The sequence below is a fragment of the Rhipicephalus microplus genome, chromosome 1, assembly GCF_043290135.1.
Source record: "Rhipicephalus microplus isolate Deutch F79 chromosome 1, USDA_Rmic, whole genome shotgun sequence".
NCBI classification, from domain to species: domain Eukaryota; kingdom Metazoa; phylum Arthropoda; class Arachnida; order Ixodida; family Ixodidae; genus Rhipicephalus; species Rhipicephalus microplus.
Window position 1 is genome coordinate 189,473,942 of NC_134700.1, and position 14,105 is coordinate 189,488,046.

The 14,105-nt window shown below is 46.8% G+C and overlaps 2 protein-coding genes across 3 annotated transcripts in view; one reads left to right on the forward strand and one right to left on the reverse strand.

The window, feature by feature from the left end:
- LOC142803614 (uncharacterized) overlaps positions 1–14,105 on the forward strand; it is a 110,331-nt gene that overhangs the window by 70,084 nt on the left and 26,142 nt on the right. The gene's annotated exons all lie outside the window — the stretch shown is intronic.
- Positions 1–14,105, reverse strand: part of LOC119183420 (glucose dehydrogenase [FAD, quinone]-like) — a 31,408-nt gene that overhangs the window by 14,857 nt on the left and 2,446 nt on the right. Inside the window, exons 4-6 of the mRNA XM_075888970.1 lie at positions 9,539–9,670; positions 8,136–8,260; positions 6,061–6,228 (exon numbers count right to left, since the gene is read on the reverse strand). Coding sequence (XP_075745085.1) covers positions 6,061–6,228; positions 8,136–8,260; positions 9,539–9,670 — 425 coding nt within the window. The remainder of the gene's footprint in view (positions 1–6,060; positions 6,229–8,135; positions 8,261–9,538; positions 9,671–14,105) is intronic.

Here is a 14,105-nt window from a genome sequence, read left to right on the forward strand (position 1 = left end):
GTCCTTTGGAGCGGGAACCCGACAGCAGGAGGCCCCGGCCGGTGGAAGTCCTGTAGGCTCGGGTCCGGAACCCAACGGCCCATCTTCAGCGCCCGGTCCGGTGACGACCTTCCGCTTGCACTGCCTGCCTCGAATTCCCCTTGCTCTGGTCCCCTCAGGCTCCTGCTTCAGCTCTGGCCCACTTGTCTCGTTCTCATTGGAGATACTGCTGTTTCGTGGTGTCAAGCCATTGGGCCTTGAAATCTCCGTGTTCGCTGCCCATTGGATGTTTTACCTTTTGTTTACTTCACGTCCTGCCACGCATCCTCGTGCTTGACGCTCTTTAACGTCGTCATTCTTGTTTAAGCAGCACCGCACGTGCACTCTGGTATTTCTCCTTTTGTTTTTGTTTTTTTTCGTGACGCGCACTTTTCGAAGGCGCGCACTTTGAACGCGCACCACACATCACAGTGCCTCCTCGTGCTGCGTATGACAGCGCAACACACGCATTTCGTGCATGCTTGCGAGAATTTGGAGAATAAAATGGCGTGCATTTGTTGAAGGAGAACTTCGTGTGCGAAACGCTTCTGCGGTATCTTGGATTTTACGTCTAGTTATCCGGAAACAAGTTTGAGATGCAACTTCCAGGTGCCCGTTCCAGCGGTAAGTGGCATCAGCGTCGTCATAACAAGCAAACCGAACGAGGGCAAAAGAGAGCTAAATCCGGTGACGGTGAGAACGAAAGACGGTGACAGCGAGCAGAGACTAAGGAGGAGATGACAATGATGAGACGACAGGTTGCGCCCCGGCCACGCGCTGCGCCAAAGTAGTAGCCATCATAACAGTAGTGTGCGCCTTCGTGCGGTCGCTGATCACGTCCTTAAATTGCGGTATGCGGCGAGGGAGTCCCATGATACCATACATAAAAATGAAGCGTTGTATGAACGAAGGCCTGCCTGCGGCGGCTGTTGTGGAACGTGTTCACGCGCTGCCTAACTGGACAGTTGATTGACTGGCTAGCTAGACATTTGCACCTCAGCTTACCTCAGAATCAAATACCTACGCACCTACGCTCAGAGCTCTTGTTAAACCATATGAATATTGTCAGTGAACCTTTTTAGGGGCGAAGCTCCTTATGGCGTGGATTGTGCGTCCCTCGTAGTACATAACCACTAGTGGCACATACCCGAAATAGCAGTCCTTACGATTTTGACCTCCAAGGTGGTTCCGGTGAGAGATTTTTTCTGTGCGTTGTTGAACAATAAAATATAGTGCTCAATTCACATGTTAATGGCTGCTAAGAGGGAATGAGAGACAGGAGCATTCGGCCTTTAGGTCACGCTTGCTGCGATCCCCATTAGCAGCTATTGGCATGTACATTGAGCACGATCTTACAAGAAAGGGTTGCTACGTTATACTCGCTGGGAGTAACCTCCTTGGTTTTAGGAAGGTTTAGCGAGCGTTGGGCCGCATAGCCATGAATACAGTGAACTAGTATATACCATGAACTTGAGGTGGTTAAAGGTGGGAAGTAAACCCGAAGTGCAAGCCGTAAGAAAGTGTGCATGTGCCACCTCCCGCTTAGTCCTTGAAATGTCCGCTGGACGGCGGTTTTTCTATATGGAGAATATATGATGAAAAGATGCGAGATGGTGGTACTTGGAGTGCTGAATAGATGGACGAACGGCCACACAGACAGATGCATGGATGGACGCATGAACGGACGCAGGCGCGGATGCATGGACGAACGCAGGGACGGACGCACGAACAGATGCACGCACGGAGGGTGGATGGACGCATGGACGGTTACACAGACGTACGCAGGAACGGACGGAAGCAAGAAAAAATGGACGGACGAATGCTTCGCCCCACTCCCCATCATTCACTCCGTGGATATGCTGCCATTTGTTTCCTTCATTTTCGATTTAGGGTTTCTTTTACAGCCATTGACGAAAATTACCACCTGTTCCGAGGGTTTGCCTTCGTGGCTCTCGATGACCCGTGGTGAGACTACCTTTTATTGAGTGCAGGTGCGCGTGTGCTGGCGTATAGCTTGTTATCCCACTTTTCTCTAAGTTACCTATACTCCCCTTTGCACACCCCTCGCCTCCCCTCGGTCTGGGCAAGCTATCAAACCAGCCACAGCATTGTGTATTGTTCCCTACTGTTTTTCATGTATTTTTCTCCTGGCGAAAGTTGGTGTCTTTCGCCGCCGACAACCAACTTTTCTTGCTAAATGACGGCAGTCCAACGTTCCTACGTGGTTCAAGGTATAGCAGCTGCCTTGACCTGGCCTTTGTCTCGGGAGGTCTCGTCAGGCATGCTGAGTGGTTTCCAGACATAGAAACGCATGGAAGTGACCACATTCCCACTTACGTCAAAATCGAAGGATTGTCCCATGCTAGGATACGTGGTAGTGTTCAGAGAGTGGACTGGTTGAAATTTAAGTCTCGCATGAAAGAGCATTGTGAAGCAAACAGATGCCTCAACATAAAGGAGATAATTAAAAGCACAATAGACGACACTACGTGTACCCTCACCTGCTCTTTCAAAGTAATGGAATTTGACATCGAGCTAAAACGACTTCGAGCAAATCGACGACGTGCTGAACGAAGATACCGACGCACGGAGGCAATAGAAGACTTCCGAGTTGCTCGACGTATACAAAAGAGATTGGGCTCCGGATAAATCAACTCGAGTCACGAAGTTGGGCTGCTTTTTGTGAGTCGCTTGACCCACGAAAAAATTTATCCCTATTGTGGAAGATGGTACGACGTCTCCGCACAAAACCCACTCAGTGTTAACCATTCAGAGCTCTCGCACTTGCTGAACAGAAACGCGGCATTGACGTGGCAGAAGACTTCTGTGCCAGAGTATCTGGGTCACTTGCAGTGCCCAATAGCCTATTGCCCTCGACCAAATGTCCACAAACACTGGGTTCCCGCATGAATAAGCCTTTTTCCATCGTTGAGCTCAGAGCAGCACTAGCTTTGTGTGGACGCACGTCGGCACCAGGGCCAGATAGAATTTCTTAGAGGGCCCTGTGTCATCTGGGTGAACGCGCACGAATCCTCCTCCTGGAGTTGTACAGCAAATCCTCGCAAGATGGAATGGTCCCGACAAGCTGGACGACAAGTCGCCTAGTTCCACTTCTGAAGCCAGGCAAGTCACCATTGGAGCTCTCATCTTATCGCCCGATCACATTGGCCAGTTGCGTAGGCAAAGTTATCGAGAGGGTGGTCTTGGGACGCCTGGAGTGGTACTTGGAGTGTAACAACATCTACCAAGATGCCATGGCAGGATTTCAGTGCGGTCGATCATCGATTGACAACGTAGTCGATTTGGTCACTTACGTCCAACACGAGAAAGGCCGTAAGCGTCTTTGCGCAACTTTGTTCCTAGACGTCAAAGGGGCGTATGACAACGCTACGCATGAAGCTGTTCTCACCACTTTCGAAGATGTAGGAGTAGGTGGTCGGGTGTATAGCTGGATACGTAGTTATTTATCAATGCGATCCTTCTTTGTGAGCACTGAAGATGACCAAACTTCTCCACATTACAGCCACCGTGGCGTTCCCCAGGGTTGCGTACTCAGCCCTGTGCTGTTCAATCTCACGTTATTTGCTCTCACTGAGCATCTGCCGGGCACAGTCAGGCTATCAATGTACGCAAATGAGGAGGAGGAGGATTGAAAGAGGAAGGACAGGGAGGTTAGCCAGATGATATCTGCGTTGGGCATCGGCGGTAACACGCCTGCAGTTACGAGGGAAAATTCAAAAAGCTGCCACTGAAACATCAAGTTACCTCCGCAATCGAGGCTTGAAAATTTCTTCCGAGAAATGTGCCCTCGTAGCTTTTACACGAAAGCCTATGCATAAGTACACTATAAGCATCAATGGTCTAACTGTACCATACGTTCGATCACACAAGTTTTTGGGCGTCATAATTGACAGGAATCTATCATGGAGCGATCACGTTTCGTACATGAAGAAACGGTTAATGGACATCTGTAATATATTGAAGTTCATTGCAGGGACGACTTGGGGAATGTCTCCCAGTGCAATGCTACAGCTGTACACGGTACATTTTCTCGGTTTCCTGCGGTACAGCTTACCGGCATTGACCAATGCAAGCAAAACAAACCTTCGAACGCTACAGAGTGTTCAGTCCCAGGCACTGCGGATTTGCCTCGGCTTGCCTCGTAGTGCGTCGAAATGGCTACTATAGCAATTGCCGGTGACCACCTCATCACGACACATATCGACGTTGAGGCACTCAGGACACATATAAGGCATATTGCTCGGACACTCTGCTACCACCTAGCCTTTTTACCAACACACAGACCACGTTCGTCATTTTACCAAACGGTAACCACATATCGCGAGTCTTTGCCAACATGCTTCACACCCGCGGCCAGGCCTTCGACTCCTCCTTGGTGCCTGACTCAGGCTAACATCAGGCTAACTATACCTGGCATCCAGAAAAAAGCAGATATATCATCACCTGCTCTTAGGCAGCTTGCTTTTGTTATACGAGACGTATCAATGCTGTATACACGTATACACCGACGGCTCTGTTTTACAGAAGAGTTCAACGGCTTCATTTGTTATACCGATAAAAGACACAAGAAAATACAAGACCTCCCACCTTACTACATCAACGGGAGCAGAGCTCACAGCTCTTCGTGCCGCATTGCAATTCATCAGCGATCAACAGCCACAAAAATTGACAATATTCAGTGACTCAAAGGCGGCACTGCAATCCCTTCTATCACCTTTACGCCACGGCCCGTACGAACAGCTGGTATTCGAGATTGCAGAAAATACTCACGAATTCATTGAGAAAGGACATGAAATAGCCTTTAAATGGCTTCCAAGTCATTGTGGAATAATTGGCAATGAACGGGTCGATCGAGCTGCCCGTTCTGCCCATACTGAAAGCAATAAAATATGAATTCCGCTTTCCAGAACTGACGCTGCGCGGAAACCACATGCTTGCTCGCAAGCGCACCACTTCACAATGGAACGAGCCACATTTCATCCATGCATGGTAATGTACCTTAGACCCAACTCTGTCTTCCAATTCCTCCGGAATTACGCCGACGAGACGCTACTATGCTGTGCAGATTATGGTTGGTGGTCGCATTTACCAATGCATACGCGTTCCGCATAGGAATGGCTGACACTGCTGCATGCGACCATTGTGACAGTGACGAAGCAACCTGGCACATTCTGTGTGAATGCCCACAATACTGCTCGCAGAGACAGTCACTCTGCAATGCACTAGATGAACTGGACAACCAGCCTCTTTCAGAAGAACGAATCCTGCGCTACCGACAGGACTTTATGTCACAGAAGAAGGCTGTGAAGGCGCTCCTGCACTTCTTGCGTTCAACCGGCTTGTCCAAACGACTGTGATCAGAACTCCCTGAATGTGTGCGCATGAGATTTTTTTCCTTTTATAATTTTATATCTCTCTATCTCTATCCTCTTTCCGTCCCTTTTCCCCACCCCCCTACAGGGTAGCAAACCAGTTCTTCTAGGTTAACTTCCCTGTCTCTTCCTTTTATTTCTTTTTCTCTCTCTTTCTCCGTAAAAGAGGGTCTAATACACCGCACGAACCAGAGTACTTAGGTGCAGGAGGTTATTGGTTTACATCATATTTTTGGGCTACACAATGAATGATTATGGCATAGCGAGTACCACAATATATCACACACCCTTCATATAAAATAAATTTATCCTTCACAGTTACTTAGAAAATCAAGCTAGATAGGCGTCAAAAATACGCAATATCAATGGTAGCAAATATGCCAGCAGTCTAATATAATTGGCTACCAGTTATTCCTCCATCAATTCGTCCTGTTACCTCTGCGACTGTTTAAAATGCACAGGCGAAGATAAAATTTCAGGCTTTACAAATTCTTTCTCTTACAAAATTTCGCATAGCACAAGTTGTCGAAGTGGGGCAACATTTACGTCATCATCAGCGTTCGCCTGCGTTGACCGGTGTGGGAAGGATCGAGTCATCTAAAAAGAATGCTTATTCAAAAAGTTTTAGTGCAGCTCTGCATAACCTTACCTTGAGCTTTTCGAGATCCTCCTTTGGACCCACTCCGAACAAGAGCAGGATCTGGGCACTTCCTATCGTTCCCGCCGAAAGGATCACCTCTCGTCCAGCAGACACGTTCTGCGACTGTCCGAATCTTGTGACCGTCACTCCAAGAGCGCGACTTCCCTGGAAGTTCACCTTTGGCAAAAGAGACGAGGCCTCAGCAGCTTGTTGCTTCGATGTTGCACATTGTGCTCCAGTTAAAATATTCTCCGTTGATACGAAATAGTAAGCTTTTTCTTTTTTTCTTTTTTCACGGTATATGTTTGGGCTGGTTGACTCGGACTTTCGAGAATAAGAACAGGAGGGAATAGAGAGCACGAAGAAAGAACGCAGGCCGCAGTGCCTTGGTCTGTGTCCTTTCATCAAACTGTGGTTTACAGCTGTGTTTCTACTCGAAAGATTTCTCTTTAACGGGAAGACAGCTACACATAGCGTCTGTCTGGCTTGCGATGTAAACAAGAAACAATTATTGGCATGCTGGTGCGGCCACGTGCAGTCAAGCTTATACGAGCCAGCTTCAACCCTATCGGTACTAAGCCTGAACGAAGTGCGGAGCTCGGCGGCCTTCTTTGTTTATCTCTTAAACTTTCTCTTGTTTTTCTCATCTCTTTCTTCTTGTCTTTTCGAAGTTTTTTGTTTCTTTTCTCTCTATTTCTCTTTCTTTCTTTGTTTCAATTTGTTTCTTTACTTCTGTCTCCTATTTTTTATATCTTGCTTGCTTTCTCTTTAAATTTTTATGTGTCGTTCGCGTTGTATTTTTGTCCACGTTGCAGTAATGTTGTCAAACCCGTAAAGTGGGTAATTCATATTATTTAAAATTTTGTTGTGGTAAGGTGTACGTCATTAAGTTAAGAAAAGGCGTGAATGATCAGCTTAAAAACGCCACGCCTCTCCGAAGGTGTCGAGCAGCCCTCATTTTAATTGTTGCTTACTGTAAAATATGCGGATCATTTGTTAAAAAAAACCAAAATAGTTTTTTTGTGACATCAGCATCAGGTAGTAGAGTTCGATATAGTAGAATCGTACCACAACCCGAAGGGGGAACGTGGCTGTGCTTATCAAGCCACAGTAGTGCTGCACGATAAGGTGCACGTATATATAGGTGCGTGGTGCCTGTAATATGTAATAAATGGCAAGTAACGCGGCAAATTATTGGGGTAATCCCGATATGGGTGCTTTTATTTTGTGCCCTGCTCTGTAACACAAGCGCGAGGAATCATTAGCCCGCTTATTATACTTCTGTGTAGTAATCAATGAAGCTTTACTTGTCAATGTAAGCGCTGTCCTCGTAATATTATCTGGTATTTTACACCCCAAAACCATGATACGATTATGACAGAAGCCGTAGTTGAAGACTCTGGAAATTACGACCACCTGGTGTTCTTTAATCTGCACTGACATCACACAGAACATGGTCCTCTACAATTTTGCCTTTATTGAAATGTGACTACGCGGCAGGGATCGAACCCGCAACCTTCGAGTCAGCAGCCCAGCACCGTATCTACTGCTTCACCACGGCTTACGTAAGAGTTGTCCTGTATACTTCTTTTTGTCGCTCTTCTGCGGTGCGCTTCAATTAAATTTTCAAAGATGAACGTCAACCAACTGGCCCCACTAGGGAGTCTTCTTACTTCTCAGTGGCCGACAACTCGTTAAATGTGACGCTTCATTGAATCAAGTACGGAAGTGTAATCCCCGAATGAGTATTCCGAACTAAAAAGGGAAAGCGCTAAAGCTTTCCCTTCCCTTCCTGCCACGCTGTGTTGCATTCCTGCACAACCTCGCTTGAATTAGGCCGAACTTCAGGGGAAGGTTGAAAGTTGAAAAATGAAAAATTCTTGAACACGGAATGTCACACGAGTCGACGCTCGAGAAGCGGCCTTATCTCCTTCAAGCACAGAAGTTCAATACGTCTCCTTAGAGCATTGCTTCCTTAAAGTATTGTCTCTCTCAAGCAATATGACTCCGTCAGGCTTTGCGCAAAGGGGGCGCTATACTATGCGCGTAGATAATTTCGGCTCCCTCTTGCATGTGAGACGTACCTTTGTTACCTGGCTGATGAGAGCCACGTCAAGGTTTTTTCTTGCCCTAATCACGGAATGTATGAACGCCTTGCTTGAGCTGAATCGTTCGCCATTCTTTGTGTTTGTCTGCACGCGTGAGCAGCCTGCATGAAGAAGCGTTTGCGTATAGTCAAAAACAGGTGAACAAAAGCCGTCGAACCGTCGTGTCGGCCTTCGATGTGAAATGAAGCAGGCTGTAATACCAATGCCTGATGCGTACATCTTTTGTCACTTTACATCAAAGCTGTGCATTTTGGCTCTGCAGTGGTTTCACTACCGAGGGCAAAGTGAAAGATTACAAAGGCCCTATGAGCTACCACATCAGCCGTTTATAATTAGTTAAAATATTAAGAAGGAATGCCTTTCCCAAAATATAAAAAAAAATCAAGCGGCAATATGACTTCAAAGAATTCAAATGTACCGGCAGCTCGGCTTAGCGTTAGCGGCTTTCCTGTTTTCATAATTGTGGCTATCACTGAAAAAAATTGCTCCATAACATGTCTTCATCAAGCAAAAAAGGGAGAACCCGAAAAACAGCTGTAACAACCCGGGTTTATCCCCAACATCAGCAAAATATGGCATAGATCGAAGGAGATCGCCAACAAGCACGACGGCCCAGCTTTTCATTTGCACGACCGAAAAATTTGCAGCGGTTGTGTAAAAGTAGGTAGTACCACACAATAAACGCAAGAAGAAAATACATGTAAATTAGGCCAGACACCAAGCTTCGTTCTGTGTGATGTAGCAGTTGTGTACTGTTTTTCATGAACGCGCGGAAGGAAACATATCGGGAAGACCTCAAGATGGGGTAACATTACGTTTAAAGAACACAGGTGTAATTGTCAACAGATTACCGTCAATGGGATCCCAGCTACCCACTGTAATCAATGCTTATACGTACCCCAGTTCAGAAAAGCAACAATTATGAAGCTTATAAAAGACAGCAAAGAGAGAATGGTTTACGATGTGGCGCTCGTTGCATCTCTGGGTGCCGAAACATGCGTCAGTGGGCCATCGATAGATATATATCCTGCTGAAATCGATTTGTTATTGACGTCACATAGGAAGGGTCAAGTGCACTATCTCTTTCCACGGGCTTTTTCAGCTCTTATATATATATATCGACTTATATTGACTACGCATAATGATAAAAGCAAACGGCAGTATCGCTCCTTCGGTTAAAACTGTGTCCCGTGTTCTTTTCACCTGTCCTTCGTTGCGTCTGCCTACCGTGATCACATTGCCAAGCCTACTGAACTTGCCGATTACGAGCTGTTAGCTATGGAAACATACGGCATGTATATTTTGCCCTTGTATTTAATTCCACTGAAACCAATGAGCAGGGTATCCTTGTCCTTACAGCATGCTGCCCGAGAACCCACCGAACTGCGAAGGTCCGTTGTAATCGACGTAGCCGTAACAAGACTGGTTGCATGCTTCCAGATAAACGTTGCTCAGTGGTGTGCTTGTGTTGGCGTAGTCGACGGGGACCTCCCCGCCAGTGCCGTGGTAATCTGCACCAATCGCAAAACGTAAGCACGTTTGTTTCTTTACAGTCATGCTTAGTTATCGTTGTTTTCACGTAGACAATCTGCTCTTTATTCTTCATTGAGCTAACGTGTGAGGCATTTTCATACAGCTTTGTCTTCACAAAAACCTGCAGGATCTGCTCGGAAAGCTTCCTTGCTGAGAATCATGTCTACGGGCACTCGATCTTTCATAGCTTGTCTATGGAAGAACCCTTTAGAACACTGTGCTCACCATACTAAATAAGAAACCGCCTCAACCAAACGCTGGCTCCCAACCTTAAGAGCTGCACGTTTAGATCAAGTGTGTAACGATTTTCAGTACTTGGTACTTGGCCATAGGAGAGCAGTGACCTGTGTGTTTCGAAAAATTTATTGTCAGAAACGTCGATAAAATTCATCAGAACATTTTCTTCTTAGACATACAATAACATTGACGACAAAACAGACGTCATTTACATGAACATGAATATGAGATGACGTTGAAAAAACATGTACATTCAGTGGTTTACACAAATATAGCCTCATAAAATAAAAAAGTCCGTGTTTAGAAAAAAAATTATTGCCACAAACGTCAATAACACTCAAAAGAACATTTCCTTCTCAGACATACTCTTACGATGATGACAAAACAGACGTTATTTACATGAACAAGGATTTGAGATGACATTGAAAGAATATGTACATTCGATGGTTCACACAAATACAACCACAAAAAATATTTCAAGGTAAACAAGAGACGCAAATAAAACAAGAATATGTACATTTTGCATATTTACATGTTGGCATGCCATTTATGTTGGCGCATCGACACATCATCCTACCAATACCAGGCCGGGCGAAAGACAAGTTTCACTCGTCCGTCACAGACCGACACAAAAGGGCAAGACCAGTGCCGAAGAAATTCTTTTTCACCGAAAAAGAAGAGCTCCTCCGACAAAACGGACAGCAGCTCCAAGTACAATCCTTCTAGGATCGGGTAGAGCGCGCGGCGGCGGCGGCCCGCCGCAACCACCTCGCTGCGGTTGCGCCAGAGGCAGAAAGAGCCGGCAACCATGAGAAGACAAGCGAAGCGGCCTCGCGAATAACGCCCAGAAGAAACGAAGCGATTTACTCTGAGGCAGCGAAGTCCGCCATGTACGGCTCTCCAAAAAACGCAAGCAATGACACAATGCTTCAGAAAATGCTGATTTGTTTCCCCAAGGGAGCAGTTCGGACATAATGCTGACTGGGCGATTCTCCACCTTTCGAGGTGGTCGAGGGTGGGAAGCACACCCCATCCCAGGCGCCACACGAAGTCCCGGAGGTGTTCAGGCAGAAAAGAAGCCGTTAACGTGCTCCAAGACACCCGTCTAGAGCGAGCATGGCGGACTGGGGGGACCAACGGAAGCAACAAAGCAGCAGTTGTATCGACTATTTGGTTGTTCAAAGCACCTATGCCAGGACAGCTCGACTTGACATGGCGAAAAAATGCAACAGTTGTTGCATAAAACGCGGGAAGTGTTATTGACTGTGGCCCCCTGTTAAGTTGCACATTAGGCATCAAATGCCGAAAGTAAGTACCCAGGAAGTAATATGCAAGCGTTCGTGCTGGAGATTCCTCCCCTTGCACTATAGACGCAAAAGGAAGCGCAGTGCCAGCAGCCGACAGCGTATGGACACTGAAGGGAAAGCAAAGCCTCCCTGAGAACGCTTATGTCCCAGTGCTACACAAGAGAACAACTCAGTGCCACCTGACCAAAACAAAACGCAAAGCAGACTGCTGTGATCGCACGATACGTAAAGATGGTTGCACGACGTGAGAAAGGTGCCAAATGCGACCGCAAAATACAGTCTGCGCAAGGTACCTCCACTCAAGAAGCGGAAAGTCAAAATCCCGTGCATCCTGAATTTTCAGTCTTACTTCTTCGAAAGCGTTTAACCAAACGGATTCGCAAATGCCGTAGTGGTTGTATGCAATACCTCAAATACGAAGGGACGCTGCCGGCTGAATAGGAAATCCGGCTCTAAGCCTGGAATTTGGAGAGCAAATGAAGAAATACCGGGATTTGGACATGTTCAACGCTGCACCTGAAATGTCGCCATACTGGGAAAATACACGCAGGCTGCGTGAAAGGCCGAACGCCGCGCTTTCGGTATAAACGGCGAACCTTTAACACATACCATGCATAGTGTTTACATTCTCCCTTAAAATTACTTACGTCAACCAGCTAGCTTACTGTCTTTCAAAAGCATGCTGTTCGAAAGGCACTCCCGCCGCGGTTTTCTGGAAGTGATTCTGAGAAGATTGAAAAGAAGAAAAAGAGAGCCCCGTAACTGTCTGCATCACAGTGTGACACTTCAACAGTAGCTCACGAAAGATGGGGGTAAGGTGGGATTAAAAGGATAGGGAAAAAAGGTATAGCGATAGAGAGAGGTTCAGCAGCAGAGAGACCACGTATGTAAGTAAAGAGTAGATAGGAAAGAAGAACACGGTCGCAGGCGTCCAACGATGGGGCACCACTCGGCGAGAGCTCTTGTCGCCGTCAGAAGGTGGCGTAGGGCGAGATAGTCGGCCAGAGCTGCGCTGTCGTCGGAGATCGCGGGGCACCACCAGTCGGCACGAAATCCAGCGATCGAGTCCCGGTTTTCTGGGAAAAGCTTGCATGTTAAGTGTCAGCAGTTGATTGGCCCGTGCTGTCGCATGCTGTCGTCGCCTGCGTTCATCGTCTCATGTCGTTGCTTGTGACGCTTGAAAAACCATGTATAGCAAGAAATCTATACTAAGGTATCGAAAAGGGAGAGGGGGATGAAAGGGAATTGAATAACAGTATCTGGCGTTTTATGTTCCAAATCTACGACATGATTATGATAGATGCCACATAGAAAGGCTCCGAAAATCCTGACCATCTGGTGTTCTCTGACATGCACTGGAAAATGAAGTGAAACTAATGAGGATCGGAAGGAGGGAGGGAAGGAAAAAAATCATCGCATGAAGCCAAGTATAACTTGATGCGGGCAAAAACCAAGTATACACTTATATGTATAGCACACCGAAGCGAGGTGGTTGGACAAGAAAATGAGGGTGAAGATTGATTGAGGGTGAGGAGAAAGAAAAGGAGAGAGAGTGTATTATATAAGCATTTGTAGTGTATCGTAGCCATGTGGAGGGCAGTACTTCAACGAGTTGAAGAGAAGTGTGAGGGGTATGGATTGTGAGAGTTACAGTGAGGAATAGATATAGCAGAGCATAACCATGCACAGTGCAGCACAACAAAGGGCTGGTAAAGAAGTCATGGTGAGGAGGATAAAAATGAGGGTGAAAAGAGGGTGGGCAGCACATGAAAATGTCGCGTATAGCATATAGCAAGTTATGAAAAAAAATCACAGCCTATCCACGGAGTGAAGGATGATGAGTGGGGCGAAGCGTCCGTCAGTCTGACCGTGCTTCCGTCCGTCCTTTCGTTCTTGCTTCCATCCGTCCGTGCGCTCGTCCGTCCATGCTTTCCTCCATGCTTTCGTACGTGCGTCCATGCATCCATCCATCCGTCCTTCTATCCGAGCATTCGTGTGTGCGTGCGTCTATTCATCCGTCCATCCATCATTATCATCGTCCGTGCGTCCATATACCCGTCTGTTCATCCTTCCGCCTGCCCATTCGTCTGTCTGTCCGTCTGTCTGTATGTCTGTTCATTCGTCCGTTCATCTAGCAAGCACTCCAAGTTCCGCCATCTCGCATCTTTTCATCATATATTCATCATATACAAATACCGCCATCCAGCGGACATTCCGAGAACTAAGCAAGAGGTGGCTACCTACTACTACTGTCACCACCACCACCACTACTACTACATAGATCGACGTCGCACGACTCACGGCTCAAGGAACTTTGCCCCTAGTGTGAGTCTAAGGAGGTGAGTAATGGCGAGTGGAAAAGTAAAGCATGGCATAGAGGAGAAGTAAGAAGAAGTAGGATAGTGTTGTTATGGAAGTAAGAAAAGAGAAGACGAAGGAATGGAGGACAGGAGAGGGTGCCCCAGCATCTCAAATGAAGGTTGAACGTTTTGGGACGCCAATGTGCGCCACTCTGGAACGCTAGCATCGCCGAAGAACAAGCGGCTGGCTCCTTTGCAGTTCTACAGCTTTTACGATGAGTGCCACTCCATATTTTTTTTTCTTCTGACAATAGCCTATTGCAGAAATTGATGAAGTAAGAAAGCTTGCATTTGGTACATCTCCAAAAACATTATGGGGACCAGTAGGGTGACCTGTAATGATTATTAACTTCTTAGCGCGTGCGAATGAAAGAAAGAAACGTATTTCGAACTGCTTGCTTTGGCGCACTTGATCAAGGACATTTTATTCAGACTTTCATGCCCACCACCTTTGCTGTGTAAGGCTTACGCAGGGCGGAAAATGGTCTACACCATACCCACGACGGTGA